General features: G+C 39.3%; 1 protein-coding gene across 1 annotated transcript in view; it reads right to left on the bottom strand.

The window, feature by feature from the left end:
- Positions 1-3,132: 3,132 nt before the first annotated feature.
- The window catches only part of Kcnh8 (potassium voltage-gated channel subfamily H member 8), a 334,315-nt gene continuing 324,964 nt past the window's right edge, over positions 3,133-12,483 (bottom strand). The window contains exon 16 of the mRNA XM_026395926.2: positions 3,133-3,843. Coding sequence (XP_026251711.1) covers positions 3,133-3,843 — 711 coding nt within the window. The remainder of the gene's footprint in view (positions 3,844-12,483) is intronic.

Below are 12,483 nucleotides of genomic sequence, written 5' to 3'. Positions count from 1 at the left end.
GTAGCTCAAGTGGTAGCACGCTTGCCTAGCATGCGTGAGGCACTGGATTCGATTATCAGCACCCAATAAAAATAAAATAAAGATGTTGTGTCCACCTAAGACTAAAAAATAAATATTTAAAAAAAAAGAAAAAAGAAAATAATTGCTTCTGTTTCCTTCGGATCCCAGTTTTGCTCTTTCTGCAAAGGGTAGGTGAGGAAATCTGAAAATGCATCCCTGATGAGAAGATGAGTGCTTCTGCTATTTAAACAGCAAGAATGCTTAGAAAATGTAACATCTAGGGACACCTCAGATCCTCTTGTCCTACAATAATGTCACAACATGCATAACCAAGATAAAACAAAATCGTAGCTTTCTGAGTTCTTGGATGTGAGTCCCGTTTGTCAGACTGATGAGGAGGAAAGGGATCAGAAAATAAAGTGAGGTGGACTCAGGTGGGGAGGGCCCTCCTGTGGGTGGTCAGTGGGAACCTTGCCTCCTCCTGCCCACCCTTCCTTCTTGTCCCCCTGCAATGCCCTGAAGGTCAGGCTGCTGGGTCACAAGCTTAGGAGTAGAGGCAGAGAAGGTGACTGGATGGAAGCACACTGGCATGTTTCCAGCTATTCACGGAGCCTTCCCCAGATCTTCAGAGCTGAACTAATCCATCCCATTCATTTGCCTACTTAAAAACAGGATTGTGAGTTTAGAGCCAGCCTCAGTCACTTAGCAAGGCTGTAAGCAATACAGCAAGAACCTTTCTCTCTAAACTAAAAAAAAAAAAAAAAAAAAGGCTGATAACTCAGCAAAAAGGGGCTGGGGATGTAGCTCAGTGGTTAAATGCCCCTGGGTGCAATCCCAGGTACCAACCAACCAACCAACCAAACAACAACAACAACAAAAAACAACAAAAACAAATAAATATTTTACTCATCGATTCTGGGAAGAAATCAATTGCTAGCAAAGTTTTGAGGTGCAGTACAGATGATTTTGAACACAAAGGAAGGGATACCCACCTAGAGTGGCCATTATGGTATTGAATCATCATTTAGAACAATGTGACTGGGCAAATTTAAAAACTTTTTTTTTATTTGTAAAATAAAAATAATAATAAGTAACTTAAGTAACTGTTAGCACTGTTTGATGACTAGATGAGAGAGCACAACTTGTATTAATTCCTAGATGTCTGTTGATTCAGAGAACAGAATGCCAGTCATCATTGTCAGTATCAGTAATAGTGGTGCTAGTTTGCCAGATGGATATTCATGAACCAACATCAGTGAACTTTTTGGATGGTGCTTAAAATGATTACATAGGTAGGATGAGGAAAAGGGGGAATATGAATGAGTACTTGAAATCTAGAATTTGCCTCAATTTTTGCTTTAACCTAAGGAGAGACTGAATTTGGGGGGTTGAGAGTTCGGGGCATTAGGTCTTGAGTGAGCTGACTTAAAAAAAAAAAATTGCGCTCTCCTATTCTGCAGACCAAATTTGGGTTCCTGAACTACAAAGTCATTTTTCTTAGAGAAGATTTCTTTCTGCCAGGTTTAGGATGCATGACTCACACAGAATCAGAAAATCTTGGTTTGTTTAGATGTTTTTAGTGATGCAATTCTTAGACTGTTTATTCTTTGTGGCAGGAAATAAAAACAGGAGGACTCCAGAACTCAATGTGTCTTTTATAAATGTGTGGGATGATCAAGCCTTAAATGTTCTTAAACATAAAATACAACTTAAGTGAATGTTTAAATCATTGCCAAGTCCAGCATTTGAGTCTGCAGTAGGTGGGTATGAGAGGTAGGGAGCATTCTGGGTTCTAGACCTATACAGGATGCTGGCTGTGTAATCTCTGGAACTTTTCTCTTCCCCAGCCAATTAGGACTGTCAACAAATGCTCTGCAGAGATAGGGCTTTGTTGGGAGCATTAAAGAAAACAGGTCCGGCATTGACCCGAGGCAAGCTGGGATCACTCTCAGCAGTCCTAGCTAGGAAGTCTTGGCTCCATTTGGAAATGTTTGCTAGACCACAGCCTCCCAGGAAAGAAAGCCACTGGGAAAGGACACACGCAAGGCTTTTATCCTCACTTTGAGCCCAAACTGGCTCAATGTAGATGGTGATCTCCTATTCTGCAAACCAAATTCGGGTTCCTGGATTACAAAGTCTGACACCTGGAGGAGAGGTGTTTCTGCTGGCGCTTGGGGGCTGCCTTAACTCAGGGCATTATCATGAGTCAGCAGACTAGATGGAGCCCTCTCTACCACCAAGCCAAAGCTCATGGAGTGGACACTCGGTCTACATTTTTATTTCGTAAATAAAATATGGTCTCACTTTTCTTTTGTAACCCAGAGGTATGAGGATACATTTGTTGTAAATTGCATGCAGATAAAAAGGAGATTCCTCTTGAAGCTACATCCTCTTAATAATAAATAATTTTTGATCTACTATACATAACAGTAGTGCATTTCTTGTTAAAACAGCAAGCTTGTTTTTTTTTTTACCAAAATGAAAAGAAAACATCCATTTCTTTATAAATATTTTAAATAGTTTAAATACATATTTCATACCAAGGTTATAAAAATAGCTTCTTTTTTTTTGATAAATAAAGACGTTTTCATTTACATGGCAAATAACGTGCGAATAGCTAACCACTGGCCACCAGCTCTATTTGACTGATTGTCTAGGAGATGACATGCAGTGATAATTGTCTCTTTGCCTTCACCAAAAGAAAAATAGATCAGCGGGAGCTGTGCGCTCCCGAGGCCAACAGCGCTATGGATATTGTTCAGGAATGACAAACAGGCACTCAGGAAAAACCTTTGCTGCACTTCACAAAAGCCACCTAGGACAAAACTAATCCACAAATTCTTTGTCTGGGACTTCTAGCTGCTCAGACCCTCGGGGTCTTTGGACTTTTACCAAAGTCTGTCAAACAGACCAGGAAGTTAATACCTGTACAGAAAAATGTTTGTATTATGCTTCTAGGATCTAGAAATCATTTGCTACAGTATGGAGGTGGCTCTGCCTTTCCCTGGCTCCTCACGCACTCCTCTGCAGGATTCCCAACTTTGCCTGCCAGAGGCAGAAAAGGCAAACTAAAGCTGTCATGCAGTGGTGGGTCTCAAAATGGCAGCTGCAGCTGCGTCTCGTGTGCTGATATCATACGTTTATGGCTTTGTTATCTTTCACTTCCGCTGTGCTTGTGACAACTTCCAGTGGAAAGTTCTCCAAGGGTTTGGTAGAGGCTGATGCTGTTCCTTCTTGGTCCCAAGAGCCTGGTAAGTTTTCCAGACTGAAGGAACTAACAGGTCCCTGACTGAAATTGCCCTCCTCCGATCTGGATCTGCTTGGGAGAACCAGGTGCAAAGATGTTTCCGAGGAGGAGCAGACAGAGGAAGAGAGAGTAGCCGAAATAGACTGCAAAGGGGTTAGCGTGGTATCTGAATGTGGAGAGATGCACCTTAAAAACTGCAAATGACCTTCTTGGACAACCTGGTAGTGGGCAGGTGAATAATCGAGGTTTGGAGAATGATAACGGTCACTGTCTGCTGGATTTTGCTCATGAACTCCAGTTCGCTGGGGGCTGCTCCCCACAGAGGAGGGATCCACACTCCAAATATCAGAGGTGACATTCCCATGACAAAGTTGTGCTTGGGTATAAGCCGCTCCACCTGTTTGCAAGTGTAGGCAAGGCTGGTGCATGCTCCAGTTCATCCTGGTCTGCAAGCTCTCCCTGGATGGACACACAGAGGCGGTATGCAGAGAGCAAAGCCCTGACGGCTGCTGAGGTAACAGGACGTTTTCCAGAAGTTGCATCACATTCTTCATGTCTTTACCTAACTGGGAGACCTCCTGAGTAAGCGTTGTTACCTGTGCGAAGAAAGCAAACGAAAAGGCAATAGTTAGAGGTAGATTTTAGAGCAGATTTCAGAGTAGAGGCAGAGAAGTGAGATTTTTTAAATAAGATGTGAAAGTCTTTTTCAACTCCATGTCCAACCAAGTCAGAGTGGGGAATGAGAAGGTTGAGCATCTGGATAAACATACATCATGACCTAAGGCCATTCTTGTTCTGAAGGAACCTAGAGAAACATACATTATCTAGGGATCTTAATCAGCAATTCTGGAATTCTTGAAAAAATTAGAGAAGTAGATCTTGCATCTCTTAAACACTGATGGTGACTTTTTTTTTTTTTGAGAGAGAGTGGGATGCACAGTGGGGCACAGAAGTCATCAGATGCTTCAAAACAATGTGGAGGGGCAGATATTGTATGTAAAGCACTCAGCACACTGAGCACCACCTGGTGGTGGTGGTGTGGACACCAAGTGAATGGCAGCTTGCTATTTTCCTCTTGCAGTCCACGCTAACAGAGGTTCCGGAGGCAAAGGGTCTTCAGTGGTGGTCAGCAAGAACTCACACCAGGTGTGTTAGGGAGAGAGTTCCTATAGAAAAAAAAGGAAAGCTACAAAACGACAATTGGAAGGAAATTTTAAAAAAATGCAAAGTGGGTTCTGCTGTGCTTGTGACAACTTCCAATGGAAAGATAAGCACTGTGGGCACCTTGGAGACCTGGAATCGATCAATGAACAGGGAACCCCATGAAGTTATAACCCAAACTGTGTGCTATATGCTTCTGTAGGCAAGACATTTAGCATTTATTAAGAAACTCAAAAGGAGACATGATCACTAAACACTTACGAATCACTGAAGAATATTCATCTATTTTCATTTTATACTTAAAACCAATAATTATGACAGAAATCATTTTCCTACAACCACATTAGGTACATTAGGTGTTGGGTTTTGTTTTTAAATCAAGGAAAACCACCGACAGATTGAACTGGACTCAAATCTGGCTTTTTCAAAGTGTTTGTAAAGATCTACATTTCAGGAAGCAGGACACACACATATATTTTCTAATCTTCGGTTAGATTCATAACACTAACACAATGTAATGTTTTGTGTTTGTTGCCATTACACTTTGTAAAGGACTTTCTAATGACTTGATTTTACTGTCATGAACCACAAAGCTCCAAGAGAAGCAGCTGGGCCCCCTGGCTGAGGACCATCAGGACAAAGAAAGGGCAGCTCCATCTCCCATGATGCTAAAACCCAGACTGCTGCTTCCAGCAGATTTTCTTCAACATTTAATCACACGTTCCTGATCCACCCAGCAGCTTCACTCAGTCCACTTCCTCAGAGTGCATTCTGAAACTAATTCTCCCTGGCAGGCCCACCAGGAGGTAGCACTGCTTCAGGCAGGCATTAAAAAAAAAAAAAAAAAGCCAGAAGGAGGTTTTTCACAGTTCAAGCAACCCACCAACCGGTCACACCTGCCCTGAAATCGACAGGCCAAAACATTTCTGCCCTGCTGCTGGCCATGGAACTTGAGGAACCTGACCAAATACCTGCCCAATTTTTCCGCAGATCTAAAAACTTCTGCAGGCAACAAGCTACCTCTCAGCCTCACAGTTAAGAAATGGAACAGTGAGTCTCAGGAAGGTTCAGGGAGCTTTGGAATTTGTGTTTCATCAGTTCTGGAGTCCCAACCCCTTGGGAGGGTGAGGAAGGAGGAGGGCTTGGTTCCCAGGAGTTTGAGGCCAGCCTGGGCAACACAGTGAGACGCCGTCTCTAAGTAAAAATACATAAATAAATAAGCAGACGGGTCACACTTGAATCAGCATCACAGGATCTTTGCTCTGCAGACATTCACCGGTTCCCTGTCAACTAGTTAGCTCTCCTGCCACTAAATGAGATGGTTGAAGGATTGTATGACCATCTTTCCTTCTAGGTGGCCCAAACTTCATTTCTATGAAGCTTACCGTTAGCTCAGCTCCCAATAAAAATGTTTCCAAATGGTGTAAAACAAAACAAAACAAAAAACCCTGAGGATTAAAGAAAGACAATCTTTGAGGCTGGGGATGTGGCTCAAGAGGTAGCGCGCTCCCCTGGCATGCGTGCAGCCCGGGTTCGATCCTCAGCACCACATACCAACAAAGATGTTGTGTCCGTCGAGAACTAAAAAATAAATATTAAAATTCTCTCTCTCTCTCTCTCTCTCTCAAAAAAAAAAGACAATCTTTGAAGAACAGGTTTGAATTTTAGACAGATCAACAATCATGTGATTCAATAAATGTCTGAGTAAATTTATAATGCAATGTGTTTGAGGTGTGCTTTCCTGAGTAGATTGACCATTAGCACTGAGGTAGGCATTCTTATGTCCCAATCTGTAGAATGGGAACACTAAGACCAAGAGATAAATGACATTTTTTTAGGCCATTTCTTTCATGAATGATGGTCTTTGGTCCAGAATTCACACTCTTTAAATTTGGTTCTCTCTCATTTTTAAAAAAATATATATTTTTTTTAGTTGTTGATGGACCTTTATTTATTTACTTAGATGCAGTTTTGAGAATTGAATCCAGTGCCTCACACACGCTAGGCAAGTGCTCTACCACTGAGCCATAACCCCAGTCCTTGGTTTTCTTTTGTTATAGTACATCATTATCACATGGGAAAGGGAATATTGCTTAAGAAAGACTTGAGAGATTTTTGCTAATGTGGTCAGAATCTATGAGGGGCACAATGACACAAAGAGGTAGTCTCATGGAAAAAAGTGGTTTAAATGTTAATTCAACATCAAATAAGTAAATGGTATCATCTCTAAAAATAATGGGAGAGTGATCAAACACATTAAATTCTTTTCATAACAAATTATACGAATGCAAAAACAAGACTCACCACAGAATGAAAAACATTTCTGATGAACTTCTATCCTAGCTTTCAAAATAAACAGATATTTTCCCATGTGATCAAGAACACATTCTTGACATGTAATGTCTTACTTTTACCACAAACTTTGAGGCCATGAACTTTGAGTGGGTATCCAGGGTCTTGACTGGCTCCAGGAATGGTAAACAAGCATTAACATTTTTCAGAAAACAAATTACTATCCTAGCTGGAACTAAAAGGAGCAAAGAACTCAAGGAAATAGAGCTTTCTTTAGCTCCAGAGCATAATGATCAATTTATATTAGGGAAGATTTCTGTCATTGTGTCTCTGGGGACATACTCCTGTACCTTATTAAAGTGACATGAGGAAATTAATCCCTTTTAGGAAAGGGATCTCTCTTTATAAAGACAAAGCCAGCTGTCACCAAAAGAGACAGCATCTCCTGAAGGTGGAGACCAGGGTGACACTGAAGGTGACAACATACTACCATGGAAAATGCAGTAAGGTTTTTACTGAACCTTTGTTTACAGCTTCCTGCTGAGCTTGCTAACAGAATTCATTCTAAAACAGGAAAGGCATTATTCTTAATCAAATGTAGAAACAAAGAATCTTGCTTTCTGAGCATGGTAAGAAGTCTTCCGATTGCTAAAAAAGGTTGTTGGGGATACTCTGCAAACAAGACTCTGTCCAGTTAAGGCAATTTTGTCTTATAAAGATAATTTAAAACCAGAAGACCACAGAGAGAGAGAGAGAGAGAGAGAGAGAGAAGCAAAAATAAATCATTCTGATCAAATGAACCAGTTTTTCTACTCATCTCAATGATAATCTAAATGGGATCCTAATTAGAATAAATTGTACTCCATGTATGTATAATATGTCCAAATACACCTTAAAAAAGAACAAAAAAACAAAACAAAACAAAAAACAACCTAAATCTTTAACTGTTTCTGCCACTCATAATAGAAAATACAATCTCTTTTTGAGCAGTTAACTACAAACTCTTTCACAAGCCCCCCCTCCCATTTTTTAGTGGCCCCATGTCCTGATCCCCTCCCACCCCTCACCCCCCACACCCACTCCCTTTGCACACGCACACCATCAGACTGAACACAGTGAAGTTACCCCTCACTGCCTGATGCATGCTTTTCCCTCGGACTGGGGAATTCTTTCCCTCTGCCTTTTCTCACTTTTTGGTTTCTTCACTCCCTACAGACTTCTTCTGATACTTGATTTTTCTCATCAGAGCGTTTTTTTTTTTCCTTTCTCACTGGTCCTCATAGTACTTTTGACCCTTCCATCTCCCATCACACAAGACTGTTCCCAAGGAGGCTATACTTTCCTTCAGAGTACAGACTGTTACTTATCTCAGTACTTCCTGGACTCAGAGCAATGCCTAGAACACAACACACACTTGGTACATCTTGGGTGTAAAAATAAAGCAAATGCCTTCAACTATTTATTTACTTATTTATTTGGTTTTGAGGATTGGACTCAGGGGTACTCGACCACTGAGCCACATTCTCAGCCTAGTCTATATTTTATTTAGTAACAGGGTCTTTCTGAGTTGCTTAGCATCTCACTTTTGCTGAGGCTGGCTTTGAACTCGCCATCTTCCTGCCCCAGCCTCCCAAGCCACTGGGATTACAGGCACACACCACTGCGCCCAGCAAATTTTTTTTATCTTATTTTATGATTTTTTTACCCTAACTATCCTGAGGGAAAGCTGCCTGGTACAAAATTGTAATGAAAAAATGTGTATTTATCCCTCTTCATTCCTGTTTTATATTTTTATATTAAAATAGGTTTTTTATATGACTGTTAATGTTTCTACATACAATTTTTCTAATGTAAAGTCTTGAATATCCCCAAGTTTCTAAAAGTAGGTGACATGTCCACTGTAAGAATGTCTCTTACTGTGTTCCCTTTATAATTATAGCAATGGGTCTCTATTGGTCAAGACTTCTATGAGACTTCACTAATCTTACTGTTTTGTCAATGTCCTAGCATAAACTTGATTTCCATGGGTAGTTGAATTCTCTGGGAAATTTCCTCCATTTAATTATCCCTAAACATCATAACTACATCGTGAATGCCAAGAAGTAAATTCAATTAAGTTATTCAGACTTATTTATCAATTGAAAGTTGGCAAACTTTTTGCATCCCTGGTTGCCTCTCTGGATGACTATTTTTGATGTGGCCTTTGGATTATTTCTACTTAGTGGATAAAGAAAACATAATACGCATTTCGTCTCTTACTTGAGTATTGTTATGTTTTCTTAATCCATTTTCTCTTCTGCTTCCTCTCTTCCTCTTTATTCTTCTGTGGGTAAGAATCCATTGATATGGAATTTAAACTGTTGGCCAAACCAGTCCACCATCACCATCTGCATAGCCAATTGTTCACATGCAAGATTTTTCTACCCTTTCCAGAGTCCCAACTGTTAGGAAGAAGAAGTGATGAAAACACCATCTGTGCTTCCACGTGGCTCAGTTTTCTATCCAAAACGTTGAGGCATCTAAAGATTCTTCCCTTCACTGTTCTCCCAGGATGATGTGTCAGCCATATAATCATTAGGTATTCAGTAGGTTTGAGGGCAATGCAAAAATGAAAGCAATGCCTGCCATTTTGAAATTTTCTTTGGGTGTTCATATCACCTTCAATTTTTAAAGCTTATTTCATGATTTTTACCCTAAATATCCCGAGGGAAAGCTGCCTTTTGATGAGCACCACCACCTGTCAAGAGTAGAAACACCCATATTACAATGGACTTGTCTATGGCCATGAAAAGACACCACTGGAACCTTTTCATTCACTTAAGAAGGAGATCACTAACTACCCCAAATTTTCTATTTCTGTCACATCCAGGATTCATCGGAACTTCTGTTGGTTTGAGAAATAGTCATTGATTGTTGCCTACATTTCCAGAATATCCGGTTCACTCCTCTCATGTTGGATTAGTTCCACTGGTGTAATATAACTTCTCACTGTCTTCTGCATCCTGTTTCCAGAAGAGCTTTGTTGTGAGGATTAAATCTTTTAATGGATGTTAAAAACTTTAGTCCCCATATAACTGGTATCATGTCGGAATTCCAGGAGGTTATAATTTGATAATGCAATATAGTCACTCAACTTTGGTGAGAATTTCTGCATGGGAGGGAATACCAATATGGAAAATATTTAGTCCAAAGAAAATGAAAACTACAGCCATCTATATAACTCTTTCTCTGCCTCAGCATGGGAGATAATCCATTTCTATGAGCACTTCTACATAATAATACTGGAAGAATCTTTAATTTTCAGTATTGTCATGCATGGACCTTTGTAGTGTCAAGTAGTGACAGCACTAACTGGAGCCATTGAAAAATGTTGCAAAAGATTTTCTATTTTCAATGCAAGTTTAGTAATTGCAGTCAGATAGACTGAGGATTCTCTAAAAAGGATATGTGAGGATGTGCTTTCTGGTGTTGATCAAAACTAAATAAATATAATTGTGGGGGTTGGAGTGGGGAGGGCAGGTAATGTTCTATATAGTAGCTCAAGCCCCTGCACAAACACTGCCACCTATTAAGTATTCAATACATTTTAGTTGATATACAAATATTATGATGAATAGTAAAAACTGCATGGTGAATTTCTTAATAGAGTTTTTTGTTATTTCAACTGAATTTCACCAATCTCTCCTAATAACACTGTATGCAGAAGTAAAGATCGCTAAACCTCTATTAGGTAAAAATGTCTCATATGATGCCAGTGTCTCATGGAAGTCCCAATCACTTAAACAGGACATTTAAAAACATTATGTTTTTACGTGACTTAAGGAATTCATCTGTGGTACTGGTAACCTGTTTTCCTCAAAACATCATACAGAGCCATTTTTTCAGTTATATTGTGTTTCTTGGTTCCAACACAGATTTATTGTTCTGTATCCTTAGATTGGACCTTTTGGGAACAGAGTTCTTAATTATGGTGAGAACCAGAAAAACAAATCTTTTACAATACCTTTTGTTTCACATAAAAATAATTATTCATATGTATGTTTTCTCTTTGCCAGTCTTGGCTATTAGTATGGTATGATCCATGGAATCTGAGTATATCTGAAACTTCAGTTGGTAGACTGAGAAAAAAATGTGATTTCCATTTTTATGCATCCAGTGAGCAGATGGGAATGCATCTGTTGACATAATCTTCTTAGCTTGGAGAGTTCTTGACCTGTCACTCAATTTTTGCCAAACGTGTACACATTTTCCTGCTAGACACAATTTTCCTAAATTCAGGGGTGCTAATTACACCAATCCTGCTACAAACCCATATACATTTTTACAAGCTCTGATTCAGGTAATTAAATGGTCTTTCATTTAATCCTTTGTTTGCTGCATATTTATCATGAGATTCAGACAAGTTCAATCAAACTCCAGAAGCAGGCAAAACAAAAAAGATGATCGGCATAATTTCATCCTTGTGTCTTTTGCTTCACAAAGCATTCAAACACAAGTGACAGTCTTTATCTGTAAGCTAAAATAATAATCAAACTTGGCACTTGCATACATTTCCTCCAAATGAGGATCTCAATCTCGTTACTAACAAAAGTTGTAAATTTTTGTCTACAGCTGAAGATACTAGAATGTTGCGAGGTTGGAATATCTAGTCCTATGTCACTTAGGAATAGTCCCCAGGGTTTTACTATTGCAGGTGCAGCTGAAAGCTTTTAAATTATGATGATAGAAGAATGATAAGTCTAGTATTATCAATATAAAGTGACCAATTGTAGTCTTCAAAGTGATTGCTTCAATCATTTCCTGGAATTTCTGCAAGCTCAGGTCTTTGGACCAAACTTTATTATTTCAGCTGTACTATGGTAATCTATTATTTATCACTTTGATTGCTTTCCACATCTGTTTTTCTGGTTTCTATGGCAAAGTTTGATTAGTATCTGAATTGTTATCTGTCTAGGAGATCCTCATGGCTATCAAGAAACACCAAACAAATCTGTCTCCTTTCAGAATGTTTGATAGTATTTGTCAAACTTTAATTTACATAGAAATCATCTAGGGAATACTGACAATATATATATTCAGATTCAGTAAATTTGAGGTGAGGTATGGGATTCTGCATTTCTTCCAATTAATGCCAACACTTCTGGACCATGTTCTGCAGGGTGAGATCATTAGTTCCTATTCTCTTTTCTGAATTTTTGAATTTTTATTTTTTTAATTGACAAAAGCCACATATACTTATGATGCATTTAAAATGATGTTTTAATAGATGTATACATCATGGAATTATTACTTTAAGCCAATTAACATATCAATTATTTCCCATTTCTTTGTGGTGAATAAATTTAAAATCTTCTCTCGGGAATTTTCAATATACAATGCACTTGTTATTAATTATAATCATCCTATTGTACAATGCATCTCCTGAGTTTGTCCTGTTTAACTGAAACTTTGTATCCTTTGATAACACCTCCTCAATCTTCACCCTTCTCCAGGACTTGGAAACCACTGCTCTATCCTCTGCTTCTGTGAGTTCAACAAATACTGTGCAATCTACTTCCCCATTCTCCTGGTACTAGGTCCTTTGGTTAACTCCCCATGTACTGTCTTTGAAGTTTCAAGTTTAGTTTGACCGGCTTCTTTTTCGATTCCTTTGGCAAGTCCATAGGTGGAATTGAGTTCTTTTAGGAAGCACATAGATTCGGTTGCCTTTCTTACTGTTATGTTAGCATGCAGTGATGGGCATTCCCTTGATCCATTAATTCATTAGGAACTGCTAAGTGGGA

Source organism: Urocitellus parryii, chromosome 3 (genome assembly GCF_045843805.1).
Source record: "Urocitellus parryii isolate mUroPar1 chromosome 3, mUroPar1.hap1, whole genome shotgun sequence".
Taxonomy (NCBI): Eukaryota; Metazoa; Chordata; class Mammalia; order Rodentia; family Sciuridae; genus Urocitellus; species Urocitellus parryii.
Note: the sequence above shows the minus strand (reverse complement) of the source record. Positions and strands in the feature narration are given on the sequence as shown.